Here is a 15,000-nt window from a genome sequence, read left to right as displayed (position 1 = left end):
ATATAGCATCTTTGGATCACTGGCAAATATGTAATCTGATTATTTGGTGGTCAGAAGGAATAGTGTATATAAATCCCAAATGTAATGAGATACATCTTATGTTAAAAAAGGGTGGGGGCTTGATTTCCTGGATGTGAACATCTAAATAATATCTCCGCATGACATACATGAAGGAAAGAAGAGTATTTTGAGAAAACATTTCAGAATTTGCAGTGACCTTTGTCACCTACAAACCTACAAACATTCAAGCATTTTTTCAGAGGAATCTTGGACAGACAATCTGTCAGCTATAAAAAATAAAACGTGGACGAATGTGGATAAAATGTGGACGTTTGACAGCAAAACCAGAACAGATAAAAAGTATGACGTGTTTTTCTTTAATTAATTACAATTTGTATTAGGTGGCAAATTGCTGCGGTATTTAAAAAAAAACACTGGAGTGCTGTTGTAGGAAAGTTCTCAACTTCAGGATGGTAACACTGACTCACTTGTACCCCGCTGATTATTTGAAGGGCATGCAAGATCATGGTTGGTTAAGAGCCTCAAGGGCCTAAGAGAGGCAGCATGGCGATACCTGGGCTTGAACCCCCGACCTTCCGATCAGTAACCCAACACTTCAACCCCTGAGCTTTCTTTCGTACGTCTGGTCTGATTTAACCTTAATTTTATTTGCACTACAAAAGCCTGTTTGTGAAAGCGAAATGCATGAGAAGTCAGAATAAACTTAAATACATTTATAAATTGCTGTCTGCCTGAACTAAAGAAATAAAAGAGAACTATCTGTACCATATTTAATTGCATATCATTATATTTATTCCATTGGATCTTATTGCATTGTGTTGAATCAAATCGAATTCGGACTGCACTGCATCGTAATAGGGGTGAATTGTATTGCATCGAATCAGTAGCTGCTTTATGTGTATCTTAAATGTATCGTATCATTGGCTATGCATCAAGATGCGAATCGCATCATTCTTTGATGCACATCCCTAATGCTTTTTTGTGCCTGTGTCCAACCTGTACATTTATTGCATTTGAGACGCCCTTATCCAGAGCGACTTACATTCATTTATACAACTGAGCAGTTTTGGTGTTAAGGGCCTTTTGCAGGGGCCCAGGAGAGGCAGCTTGGTGTGGCTGGGATTTGAACTCACGACCTTTAAATCCAAAGTCCAATGGCTTAACTACTAAACTACCACATCCCAAACAACTTGTCCACAACCAACTCATCTGCACCTGTCTATTTCTTCCTTAACTACTAAACACCTGCACCTGCCTATTTCCTCCTCGATAACAACCCCCACTTTTTTGTCTTGTCTTTTTCTCTCCTTCCCTCAGGTGTGTTGGGACCACGTTGGGATGAGATGGGTGATGGACAGGTTTTGGGGGAGGGGTGCCACCCTGATGCCCTCTTTGACAGTTTTGTGCAGGCGTCGACATGCAGGGAGACCCTGCGGGCGTTTCAGGAGCTCTGCACTGAGCTCCACCTGCAACCAGGAGAAAATCCACAATTCTACAAGACCCTGAGGTCCAGACTGCACTACTGGAGGGCCAAAGCTCTGTGGGCCAAGTTGGACAAACGAGCCAGTCAGAAAGAGTACCAGACTGGACAAGCTTGTTATAACACTACAGTAAAAAAACACACAAACACACACACACACACACACACACACACACACACACACACACACAGAAAAACACAAAATGCTAACACTGTGTGTGTGTGTGTGTGTGTGTGTGTGTGTGTGTGTGTGTGTGTGTGTGTGTTTCAATGATTGTCAGTGTTTGATAATAGGGGCAGGACCCTGTGGTCTACGCACGGCTATCGAGCTGAGTTTTCTAGGGGCGAGAGTGGTGCTGGTGGAAAAGAGAGACACTTTCTCCCGGAATAACGTCCTCCACCTGTGGCCTTTTACCATCCAGGATCTACGTGGCCTCGGAGCCAAGAAGTTCTATGGAAAGTTCTGTGCAGGAGCGATAGATCACATTAGTGAGTGAAGCCAACATTGTTGTTTCATTGTTGCTCCTTGTGTGTGTTCTGAGTTCTAAGCCATACTGCCATATAATTATGTAATATCTGTTTCAACATTTACATACACTATATGGACAAAAGTATTGGGACACCTGACTTTCCAAGCCATATGTGGTTCTTCCCCAAACTGTTACCACAAAGTTGGAGGCACACGTATAAGACGCGGTAGTATTACATTTTTCTTCAATTAACCTTGGAGACGAAAACCTGTTCCAACATGACAATGCCCCTGTGCACAAAGCTCCATGAACATATGGTTTTCATGGTTTGGAGTGGAAAATCTCCTGCAACAGAGCTCCGGCCTAAGCCCTATTTAACACCTTTAAGATGAACTGGAACACTGACTACAGTCCTCCTCACCTCACCTTCATCAGTACCTGACTTTACTAACACCCATGTAGCTGAATGAGGCACAAATCTCCACAAAATCTACTGGAACATCTTTCTAGATGAGAGGGGGGGATATTAACAAAATACATAAATAAACAGCAAAAATGGACTAATTGTTGGATGGAATGCTCAAAAAGCACATACGAATCTTATGATCAGGTGTCCACAAACTTTTGTCCATAAAGTGCAGCCCTAGAAAACTATCTGTCTCAGAAGCTTGGAATTAGTATTAATATCTATCCAATGCGGTAACTGTTTCTTCAATATAAACTGAATATATAAATGCAAACAATATATCTAAGAAGAGATCGATTTTTGTGGCAGTAGATGTTACAGGTCATGTGCTTTTTTAGACTCTTGAAACAATTCTTGAATATCAGATACTCGATCCAACCGCAAGAGATCCTGCAAAAAATCATGACGTGAAAAGAGGATAGCTTGAATAAAAGGAAACATTGTCTTATATTTCTCACGATGAGCTTGTTATATAACAAATATTAAATATAAGTCTCTGTTTGTAGATATAGTTACATTTTACATTTCCGGCTTATATTATTATCACAGATAATCAAGTTTCTTTTTAGAAATTGATTCTTAAATGAAGTAAAAATTATCTGCTAATCTTGTACTGTCAAATAAAATCTAGAATAAGGCTTAACAAACTTTTATTCATTTAGGAATAAAGCTTGTCGATCACAGGGCACAGTGTAGAGTTGGTTGCTAATGGAAATCTCTTTTCAGATTTAAAGATGTAGAGTTTAGAGCAAAAATGCCCAAAACTACAGTAGGTCCAATGGGTCACCCTTGCCATATAAGAGAAAGAGTGGGGAAAAAAGGAAAAACTGTCAATGACACCAATCTTCATTTCAAATGTAATATTTAACAGAAAATACTTCTGTTTTATTTGTAAACTGCAAAACCCTCTGTGGACACGCTGTCAGTCTGATAAAATGTGTAAATTATTAAACAAACTAACTGACTCTTGCCTATGTAATATCTTGACTTTTCAGTAAATCATCTGCAGCTTAATTTGAAAAATAAGAACCATTTTATGTCTCTTTTTAGAGGTCACAGATATTACAAGCATATGTCTGTATTGCTTATAGCTTGAATAGCTGCATTAGGCACTAAACTGTTTTGTACTATACATTGGAAAATATTAATGTTTTCATTGGTAACTAATTTAATAATATATTATTAATATATATATTATATTATATATTATATATTATATAATATATATTATATTTAATAATATAATATAATTTGGCATAGGGCAACATTTACTTTTGGTTCCTTCCTAGGAATAAGTTTGGGTACAGTGTATTCCACACCTCGGGTATAGAGTAATCAATCTAGCCTTCGAAACCTCATTGTTAAATAGTTGAGTGAGTGAATGTTTCTCAACATAGTGAGACAAAATGTCGAGTAAAAGTCTCAAAAGAACTGAAAAAATGAAGTACATACTGTGCTTTTGCCTTGGTTCCTCTGCATAAGACTGATCACGGTCGTATTTTTGTGTGTGAAGGTATTCGTCAGCTGCAGCTTATACTGCTGAAAGTTGCTCTACTTCTGGGTGTCGAGGTTCACGTGAATGTGGAGTTTAAGAGTCTCAGAGAGCCTCCGGAGAACCAAGAACACCAAAGTAAGATCACGTCTATAATCCCAGACCATATCAGACTACAGGTTTTGGACTCATTTCCACTCTTGAGTTAAATTGTATTGATAATGGAGAGCAAACATATAAGTCATCTTGGTCATACATCTTAGTGTATTGGCCGATGGAGCTGGAAACAAGCTTCAAATTGTTGTATTACTGTCTACACACATAGCTAGAAAACACGTTAGAGTTACTAGTTTTAAACAAGAGTCATGTCTTGAGAGGTTTGGCTTAAAAAGTGGCTTTGTTCTTTGCACAGCTGCTTTATGTGACATTTGGCTATTACCTGGCCACTGTTAGTGATGTTAAATAACAGACACTATGACCTTCTGAACTCTACACTACACTACTAGAATCACTAATTGTTTACTGATTTCACTACCAGTAATCATCATGAATATAATGTTTGTATAATTATAACTACATATAATTGTAAATTCATAACATTATCCTAGATTATATATATATATATATATATATATATATATATATATATATATATATATATATATACTGTAAAATGTTTGTACTATTGAACAGTACATACAGTGTGCATGTAAATGGTGAATGTCATAGTGCATAAATAGTAATATTTATATATCATATTTTTTCCACATATATTGTGCCTTATACACATCTAGCTTTAAATTCTTTATTTTCTCAAAATTTTGTTTTCATCTATAGATCATACATACATATATATTCCTTTAGCAACAGCATGTCTACTTCTTCTTCTTCTGGCTTCTCCCATTAGTGGGCGCCACAGCGGATCATCCGTCTCCATACCCCCCTGTCCTCTACATCTGCCTCTTTCACACCAACTCCCTGCATGTTTTCCCTCACCACATCCATAAACCTCCTCCTTGGTCTTTCTCTTTTCCTCCTTCCTGGTAGCTCCATCCTCAGCATTATACCTCCTACCGATATACCCAATGTCCCTCCTCTGCACATGTCCAAACCATCTCAATCGTGCCTCCCTTAACCCAAAACGTCGTACATGTGCTGTCCCTCTAATAAACTCATTTCTAATCTTGTCCATCCTCCTAACCAAAACCTCAACATCTTCAGCTCTGCTACCTCCAGCTCCACCTCCTGTCTTTTAGTCTTTTAGCAACAGCATGTGATAGACATATTCATCTGCACTTGTCAGTTTCTTAAAGCTATTATCTGCATTAATATTTGGTAGATGCTAATCTGTGAGATGCTGCTATAGATGATGCACGATGCAATGACAATAATGTTCTATCTATCTACGTATCTACGTATCTATCTATCTATCTATCTGTCTGTCTGTCTGTCTGTCTGTCTGTCTGTCTGTCTATCTATCTATCTATCTATCTGTCTGTCTGTCTGTCTGTCTGTCTGTCTGTCTGTCTGTCTGTCTGTCTGACTGTCTCTTAATTATTATAAAAGAATAATATTGGCAATTCCACTTGCATACAGTAACAATATGGTGCAATGCAACATGGCTTCCTCTTACATGGTGCAATGCAGCATGCCTGTTTACTTAACCATACTCAATGCAATTAAAACTGCACACAGTGTCTTTTCCTTTGTCTTTCATTGCACACACTTACCTCAGCCTTAGTCCGTACACTTAGTGTCATATGAGTCACATGAGTCAGTGGCATAGAAGTTAGATCTACAATAGCTACAAAGTTTATGTAAACAAACAGTATGAGACTAAAGAACTTTTTGCTAAGAAAACATACTACATCGAGAAAAATTTTGATTGCTTCAGGAGGTGATCATTTTGTGAATATTTTAAGTGAATATTTTATGTTTGAGCACTTCATTTCACTTTTGTCAGTGTGCCGAATCAACGATACACTGAAAAGTAATGCTGTCTATTTATGGTATCATCGGTTACATATACGTGTAGTACAGCGATGATGCCTTGATGGAATATTTTTCTCAGAACATGTGCACTAACTGCACAAAATTGTTCAAATCCTCAACACCAGTGACAGCAGAAAGGGAAGTAAAGGCTACAACTGCGTAATTATTACATAAATGTGATCAGATTGACGTCGCTGACTCACTGTATGACTTACTTTTGTCAGTGTGGCTTTTCTTAGATTAGAGTCTGCCTAGTCTTCATTTAGCTCCAGCACACTCAATAAAATGCCAGAACAGAGCAGCATGAAAGTGGCAACTTTTAACTTTTAACCCTTCCTCTTAAAAAAAGTGCGAACATTTAACAGGTCTGGCCTTTTAAACAAATCCCTGGTGAAGTCAACTTAAAAAAAACCTTAAGGATTCCCCTGAGAAAGAAACCTGTGCATGCTTAGGATCTCTATGGTGCTATATATATATATATTTATAATTTTTTTAAATTTATTATTATTTTTTTATGACTGATGGAAAAGAGATAATAAGCTTTAGCTCTACCTGACACACTCTTGTGTTCTGGGCAGGTGTTGGCTGGAGTGCTGAGGTTCATCCCCCTGCACATGAAGTAAATAAGCTGCAGTTTGATGTAGTTGTTGGGGCAGATGGCAGGAGAAACACCTTACCGGGTAATAACATGCATTCATCATTTGTACAGGTTGATAAATGAACAAATAAACATTGTCTAAAACTATACAGTTCAATATTGTATACTTATAGCCATTCATTGGCCAGAATCCAATACATGCAGATCATAATGTCCATGATCCTGTATTCAGTCTTAAAATGTCTATAATTGTATACCCCAAACTCTGACGGTCCATAATCTTAAAAACTGTCCACAGTTGTATACAATCTATAATCACATACCATATATGTGGTGTAAGTAAATGAGGTTCTTCAGGAAATAACATGCCTTTTGGTAAAGAGGACAAGCTGCATGTAGACTAAAATATGACCAAGAACATGTTTTTAAAGAAAGAATCACCTGAATATTTCTAAATAAAAACATCACATTGCATGGATATAGAATTGTTTGTGGTCATGTTGGACAGGTACAAGAGCTTATTTCCACTTTGGTATCCACCAAACGTCATATGGCTTTCAGTCTGTTTAGTCTGTGGCATTGACAAATCTCTAATTGTATGACAAAACGCATTGCATGCGCATTCGGCTGTATTTCACAATCTAAGCCTGAAATCACAGTTCCTCATTTCTGCATTCTTTTCTTTTTATTCTCTTAAGCATGGAATACCGCTTCCTATTCATGTTTGTCCTTATCCATACGGGGCTGTTTAGTATTTAGTGGTGCCTCAAGGTTAATTGATGAAGGGAAAGCTCAATCTTGCTGTTTGTCTATCAGGATTTCGTAGGAAGGAGTTCCGGGGAAAACTGGCGATAGCCATTACAGCAAATTTCATCAACCGTAACACCACAGCAGAGGCCAAGGTGGAGGAGATCAGCGGCGTGGCTTTTATTTTCAACCAGAGGTTCTTCCAGGAGCTGCGCAATGACACCGGTATCGAAATACTGCTAATATTTTTTGTTGTTATTACTGATGATATTGACTATGTATGATAGTGAGCACAACAGACTAAAAGTGTAGATGATCTATCTGTCTGTCTGTCTGTCTGTCTGTCTGTCTGTCTGTCTGTCTGTCTGTCTGTCTGTCTGTCTGTCTGTCTGTCTATCTATCTATCTATCTATCTATCTATCTATCTATCTATCTATCTATCTATCTATCTATCTATCTATCTATCTATCTATCTTTTTTAAGAAGCCAAGAATCCCTAACACTAATACTAAGAACTTAGTTACTGTGCTTAATTTTTTGGCTCCTTTCTAGAGTTTTAACGATAAAAGCAACTTCTTTCTACTCAGCTACATTTATGTATACTTTTACTCCGCTATATTATTTTATTAATATTTTAATATTGCATCACCATTTTATTTGTCTTTTGAATACTAACAGTTCTACTAATTTGTGACATGATACTGTCATTTATTTTGTTAATTGAAGATCCTTTTTGAAAGTATGATTTACTACTTTTTTCTTTTTTGACAGACTTGTTTGATCTTTGTTTCATTCTGGCATGTTGAAGAGGCTTTTGTGTTGATGGTTAATGCAATGTTGAGGTGTACAATTTAATCTGTATGTTAGGAAATAAAACCTCACAAATCAACTATTTCTGACTTTTCACTAACATGTGTCTTGGTGTTGAGGATATTCAAGTACTCAAGTACTTGAGAATACTCAAGTACTGTTCAAATCTGATACTCTAAGGCTTTTAGTTAAATTGGAACTGGTGACTTTGAACTTGTAATGGAGTAAGTAACCATTCTTTGATTGGTCTTTTTGAAGGAAGTCATGCAATTGCTACGTAGAACCTACAACAGAGGGCTTTACCAAAAACTAGCATTTTAATTGTAACATAAATGCATACACTTTGAACACTTTTTATCCATTTTTCTGTGTTTTATAATGGTTGGTTATCAGTAATACATTTCTCTTACAGGCATCGACCTGGAGAACATCGTCTACTATAAGGATGACACTCATTACTTTGTCATGACAGCTAAGAAACAGAGTCTGCTCGAGAAAGGAGTCATACTGCAAGTGAGTTCTCATTTAATAGTTTGTGTGTAGGAGTGCACTCATAAATGACTACACCCCTGCTATTTATTTTCCTTCAGGATCATGCAGACACAGAGGTTTTGCTGTCCAGGGACAACGTAGACCAGAATGCCCTGCTGGTGTATGCACGGGAGGCTGCAGACTTCTCCACCAATCATCAGCTGCCGACTCTAGACTTTGCCATGAACCATTACGGGCAGCCGGATGTGGCTATGTTTGACTTCACATGCATGTACGCGACAGAAAACGCAGCCCTCGTGCGGCAGCGCAGGGGACATCGACTGCTGGTGGCGCTGGTGGGAGACAGTCTGCTGGAAGTGAGAGGAACAGACACTTTCTCACCTCAGTTATGGTTTTGTCTCCATCACTGTGCACTATATTACATATTTACATTTTGCACCCCATTATATGGGCAGCTGCCAAACAACTGTTCATTATTTATGGGTTATGGGTTACAATAATATACACAATCATAAATTAATTTCAAATGGCTGTTTTGCTGGGTTTTGTCAAAGGAACACATTTTAATATGATTAATAGTTTCAACCTGTCTTATTGCTTGTTGTGTATAATTTCTAATCATATACTGTATGTGTATATTGTGTGTAGCCGTTCTGGCCGATGGGGACAGGCATTGCCCGTGGCTTCCTGGCTGCGATGGATACAGCATGGATGGTTCGGAATTGGGGACTGAAACAGGACCCTTTAGACATCCTGGCTGAGAGGTTTGAGTTTTCAGTCTGCATTAATGCTTTATCTGTCTATCTGTACTCGTAATAAACGATTACTTTTTCATTCCTTTTGTTAGGGAGAGTGTGTATCGACTGCTTCCTCAGACCACGCCGGAGAATGTCAGTAAGAACCACGGTCAGTACAGCCTGGACCCTGGGACACGCTACCCAAACCTCAATACACAGGTTATTAACGCATCTCAGGTAGGTCTTACACACACACACACACACACACACACACACACACACACACACACACACACACACACACTAGGTAAAAGGTAAAAACACACAAGGATTAGACAGTAAATGACTGGAAGAAAGTTTTGTGGACAGATGAGTCCAAAGTTGAGATTTTTGGTTCTAACAGTAAAACTTATGTAAGACAGGGAACAGGAGAGATGATGTTAGCAGACTGTCTCACCCCCACAGTCAAACATGGAGGTGGAAGCTTAATGGTTTGGGTTGTTTTGGAGCATTGATGGTTGGAGACTAATTCTGGATGAAAGGAAATATAAACCAACATGGCTACCATTCTGTAATTCAATGCCATATAATTCCGTCTGGACTGCAGCTAATTGGAACAGACTTCACCATACAACAACACAATGACCCGAAGTGTACATCCAAACTCTGTAAGTGTTATTTAGAGAGCAAACAGTCGTCTGGAGTGTTATATATTATGTAATGGTCTGCCCAGTCACCACACCTAAATCCTGTTGAACTGCTCTGGGATGAACTGGATCAAATTTTGGTCAAAGTAAATCTTCAAACTGTTACCTAAGTTGTTGCATAAAAACACGTGTCTCTCAAAAACCATAAAAGAATAGGTGCTTATAAACTTTCGACAGGCTCAGGACACACATGCAGATGTATACAATGTGTGCAAGTATACATAAGTGCAAAAGTACTCACAATTGTGTGTTCAGTTCGCACACACACTATACAGTATTGTGAATATAGTTCAAGCTGACTGTTGACTATCTGTTATTTCCTGCTTCATTAATGCTTATCAAATTCCATGGTTTTCTATTTCATATAGTTGTTAATAGCTAAAATAATATTTCTTTATAAGGAAGGGATTAAAATGGACATTCAATTCAAACAGTATCGATTAATTCTGTTATATCACTATACCATTTTCTCTCCATGATGTCTGGGGATAAAGCGGAAAGAAAGATGAGATGTACATTAGACAGGATGTTATATTTTACTTGCAAAAAAAGGAAAAATCTGAGGACGAGGAGAAGCCACTGCATGATTCATACTGCTGATTTGTGTACATCATGAACTGCTTGCCTTTGATGTTGTTCATATGAAGATGATGATTATGAATATGTCATTGCTTAGGTATGCCACCTCATGGATACAGACGAAGGGCCAATTTTGGGTGTCGTCATGGGACCTCCATCAAAACGTACACATAAAGGTGAGTAATGACCTTGTAATGATACATATAGACGACATGGGACAAAAATTTGTGGACATCTGACCATAAGATTTGTATGTGTTTTTGAACGTCCTATTCAACATTTAGTCCATATTTTCTGTTATAATTACCTTCACTCGTCTGGAGAGATGTTTCGCTAGAATTTGGAGTGTGCTTATGGAGATTTGTGCTCATTCACCCACAAGGGTGTAATATCAGGCCACTCAAGATCTTTCACTCCAATGGTATTTTTCCTGAATAAGTGTGCAGGGTTGCAATATTGTGGTTCTTGTTGATCTTGTTGAACAGTTATGGAAGCAAGTCAGAGATCTTTGCAAATGTTGCCTTCAATCCACACTCAATTTATTATACTAATTCAGATTATGAATCTGTTTTGCTAGTTATTATTATTCATTGGCTTTATTTAACTTTAACACACAGACTCCACAGCTCGTTCCAGTGAACTCCTGAGCTGGTGCCAGGAGCAGACGCAGGCCTACAGGAGTGTGTGTGTGACTGACCTCACCACCTCGTGGAGAAGTGGACTAGCACTCTGCGCTCTTTTACACAGATACAGACCTGACCTCATGTGAGCTGGTCCTTATTCACAGCTTCATACATCATCAAACTCTTCCATAATTATGTGAATTATGTGGAAATCCGGATTTTTGCTTTTGTAGCGATTTCGATTCTCTGGATGAGAGCGAAGCCGTGCTGAACAACCAGTTAGCAATGGCCATAGCGGAACGCGAGTTGGGGATCTCACCCATCATGACGGGTCAGGAGATGAGCGTCCTGGAGGAGAGCGATTCGCTCTGCATGGTGATGTACCTCAGCCAGCTTCATGATCTGCTCAAAGACACAGCGCCAGCCACTGGTGAGGAGAATCTAAATTATATCACCTGCTAGAGGAATAAAACATATTGTATGCTTCCTTATTGAAAGTCGAAAAAGGAAGAATCCAACACCATAAATACTGGCACCTTCATAACTTACATACAGTATATACATATACATTCATATATACAAAAATGTATATATAGTATAACATATAACATTCTTTGAGTTCAGCTTCAATATATTAACCAGCTTAGGGTCTAAAAGGGTTGTAAACAGTTTCGGTCAAGGAAATCGAAGCTTTGTGACTTTTCAGTCAATTGTATGAATAAAACTAAAATTGTGTTTTTATATCTATAAACTATAGATCTAAGTGAGGAAGAACGAGCAGCTTTGATGTGTAGCACCAAGTCTCCACTGTCTTTACTCAACAGGCTTGGACAGAGTCTGTCTCGCAAACGTAACCCCAAGGTTTACACACACACACACACACACACACATACACACACACACACACACACACTCTCTCTACCTAAACTACTAAGCAAAGATCTAATTTAACACACATGTACCTATCAGGAAAAGAAAGAGACAGCTGCTGATGGAGTTGGAAAGAGAAGAAGGACAAGTGAAGCTGAACAGTCCGAAGACGTGAGTCCTTATTTATTTTATGTTTTTATTATGTTGTTCTGGTTGTTGCTTTGGTGGAATCGTTCAATCGTTTCATCCCAACAGGAGGAGGTTTTACCAGATCAGAATGAGGAACAGGTCCCAGCAGTGAGCCCTGGATCTGATCCAAGCACAGTGGCGGTTGCTGGTGGCAATCAAAGCCTTGTCAAATCAATGGCGTCCCGGCTGCTGGCCAAGTTCGAAGAAAACGCAGCACAGCCTTCAACCAATGCGATGCGAAGACAGGTGTGTGGTGTGTGGCATATGGCTAAGGCATGAATTGCATACTTTTGTGCATATATGTGTGTTTTCCTTTCTGTCTGTTTTTGCCTTGTATGTTTATCGTACTGGTGTTTGGCATATATTAGCTAACTTAATCCTTTGATGAGACTTGATGAGTATGTGGATTATTTCCTGAAGCACAACAGTTGAATTCATTGTTATGGCAGGTGGCAAGCAGACCAAGCAGACAGACCTCTATGAGAATGAGGGTAGAACATGAACAGAGACAAATATACAAGACGAGACAAACTGATTTTTGGGATCACGATTCTAGTCTTTGTCCATTCCAATTGTCCATCCCTATTGGTTATAACCATGTCACTACATGAACTTTCATTTAGAGAGATCTGTTTTTTCATTTGTTACTGCAAAAGCCTATCACATGACTTTATTGTTTTTTAACTGGGAAAAAAATTTGCTATAAGATATCTAATATAAGTGTGAAGGAAATATTAACTGGTAACATGTCGGAATTGTGTTTTCTGCATGAACCCGGAGGTATGATGAAAATAAAACACAGCGAAACTGTGTGCTTTCACAAAGTTTGCTGTTCCTAACAAGATTTGGGTACAACTTGCTTAAAAATTCTTATAGACACATTATTATTCTGCTGGCAATATTGATGTCAGCATTCCACATAAATAGATGGTTGATAAACTGGATTCGGGGATCTGCTGGGCATGACAGGAGATGAAAATGATTTCCTCTGGGTCTCTCACACACTTTATTGTTTTAGTCAGTGATGCAGCTCTTATTGTTGTATTTTTGTTTGTTTGGTGTGTCGGCATCAGTGTGGCTCCTTGCCCAATCTGGAGCAAATCACATCTGCAGCACCTCCAGCTGAGCCTGTGGCTCCAGCTTCGGTTCCTCTATGGAGACAGGTACACACTGGACCAAACTCTTAAACCAGAGTTCCTCAATTCTGTTCCTGGAAGGAATTAGTCTGGAAAAGTGGAGTAGTGGAGTAAAGTTTTCTCTCTAGCTCCAAGATCATTGAACCTACATTAGCTAGACCATAACTAGTGACAGCCAGTGGTGTGAAATTAGGAAATGTTTTTCTTTTGGAATTTTTATTATTGGGTGTTGCCTGACAAAAGAAGCGTGTTTTTGCATTAAATGATAAAGATTTAAAAGTAATTAGACCTTATACGTTTGTTGTACCGTGGCATCACTTAATTTCCAGTCAGAGATTAACACTAGTAGCTTTGACCTTAATTTTGAACATGTTGACTTTCATAATTACATTCCTGCTTTGTATTAATTTAAACAAGTTTCAGACGAAATTACATTGCGCCTTTTTAAACGTCTGATTTAAAAAGCCAATGGTCAAACTAAATAGCAAGAATTCTAGGACCGATTTACCGCACAACATTATAAAATAATCAGATTCCCAATCTACAGCATTATATCACAAGTCAATAAAGGCGTATCTAATCGATCTTCGTGTAATTTGTGTGTGAAAGCATAACCTTTTTCTCATGTCGATTCAATGTTACTGTTACTGACTCTCTAACTGGGGAGGGATGTAATATTTTTTGCATTATGATTTGAATGTACAGCTATCGAGCAGCATTGGTTTTTGACGTCTTTCTTTATGGTGTCTGTGAATGTGTAGAAAAAGCGCACGCAACAGCAGGAACTGATGAGTTTCCGCTATAAAGAGATGATCAAATTGCACTCCAGCAGGAGTGAAAAGGTGAAGACATCGTGGCTGTAGTGTAGTGTGTTAGTTTCTAGACTTTCATATCATATTCCATACCAAAGACTAGAACAGTTGGTTTTAGAGTAGGAACCTAGAACGTGTTTGCGTGGTGTATTCCATTGGTTTTTTTATCATTTTCGGTGTAAATCAGATAAAAAAAGACAGAACTATGTGTTCCTGTGTGTGTGTGTGTGTGTGTGTGTGTGTGTGTGTGTGTGTGTGTGTGTGTGTGTGTGTGTGTAAATACTGCTGACAGTTATTACTGACCTGTTTTTTCCAGACAGTGTGAAAGTGTGTGATAAAAGTGTGTGTGGCAGCCTGAAGTGTTTTAGATTATATATAGCCTATGTGTATTTTTTAGTAACCCCAGGTCAGAGGACATGTGATTCCTGTGTTTAACTGAAATCTTGAACAAAGCAAGTGATTGTATCAGTTACTCTTGTACACTGTAGGACCATCATATCATAATAAAACATAAAAAAACAGTGTTTTCTGACCTTATCGCTGTTCTTCATATCGTATCATACGTGTGATTGACTTCGGCTATTATTCTTTTTCCATGTACTGAGAAAAGAACAAAAACATTCAAAAACATAACAGACATTTAATACCACAACTGTTATAGTGTAACAGTGATAGATAGATAGATAGATAGATAGATAGATAGATAGATAGATAGATAGATAGATAGATAGATAGATAGATAGATAGATAGATTGATTGATTGATTGATTGATTGATTG

General features: G+C 38.2%; 1 protein-coding gene across 15 annotated transcripts in view; it reads left to right on the top strand.

Moving 5' to 3' along the window:
- The window catches only part of mical3b (microtubule associated monooxygenase, calponin and LIM domain containing 3b), a 37,091-nt gene that overhangs the window by 2,615 nt on the left and 19,476 nt on the right, over positions 1-15,000 (top strand). For 12 of the 15 annotated variants that reach the window (XM_046872962.1, XM_046872956.1, XM_046872958.1 and 9 more), the window contains exons 2-16: positions 1,339-1,631; positions 1,783-1,990; positions 3,951-4,067; positions 6,500-6,601; positions 7,336-7,491; positions 8,489-8,589; positions 8,667-8,924; positions 9,217-9,332; positions 9,416-9,542; positions 10,689-10,767; positions 11,209-11,356; positions 11,448-11,644; positions 11,972-12,075; positions 12,184-12,255; positions 12,340-12,519. In XM_046872962.1, the coding sequence (XP_046728918.1) occupies positions 1,365-1,631; positions 1,783-1,990; positions 3,951-4,067; positions 6,500-6,601; positions 7,336-7,491; positions 8,489-8,589; positions 8,667-8,924; positions 9,217-9,332; positions 9,416-9,542; positions 10,689-10,767; positions 11,209-11,356; positions 11,448-11,644; positions 11,972-12,075; positions 12,184-12,255; positions 12,340-12,519 (2,232 nt within the window). In that variant the 5' untranslated portion in view covers positions 1,339-1,364. Of the gene's footprint in view, positions 1-1,338; positions 1,632-1,782; positions 1,991-3,950; positions 4,068-6,499; positions 6,602-7,335; positions 7,492-7,749; positions 8,084-8,488; positions 8,590-8,666; positions 8,925-9,216; positions 9,333-9,415; positions 9,543-10,688; positions 10,768-11,208; positions 11,357-11,447; positions 11,645-11,971; positions 12,076-12,183; positions 12,256-12,339; positions 12,520-13,346; positions 13,437-14,170 lie in introns of those variants that run through there. The other 3 variants (XM_046872965.1, XM_046872967.1, XM_046872966.1) reach the window with 3 other exon arrangements.

The sequence above is a fragment of the Silurus meridionalis genome, chromosome 18 (assembly GCF_014805685.1).
Source record: "Silurus meridionalis isolate SWU-2019-XX chromosome 18, ASM1480568v1, whole genome shotgun sequence".
Classification (NCBI taxonomy): Eukaryota; Metazoa; Chordata; class Actinopteri; order Siluriformes; family Siluridae; genus Silurus; species Silurus meridionalis.
Note: the sequence above shows the minus strand (reverse complement) of the source record. Positions and strands in the feature narration are given on the sequence as shown.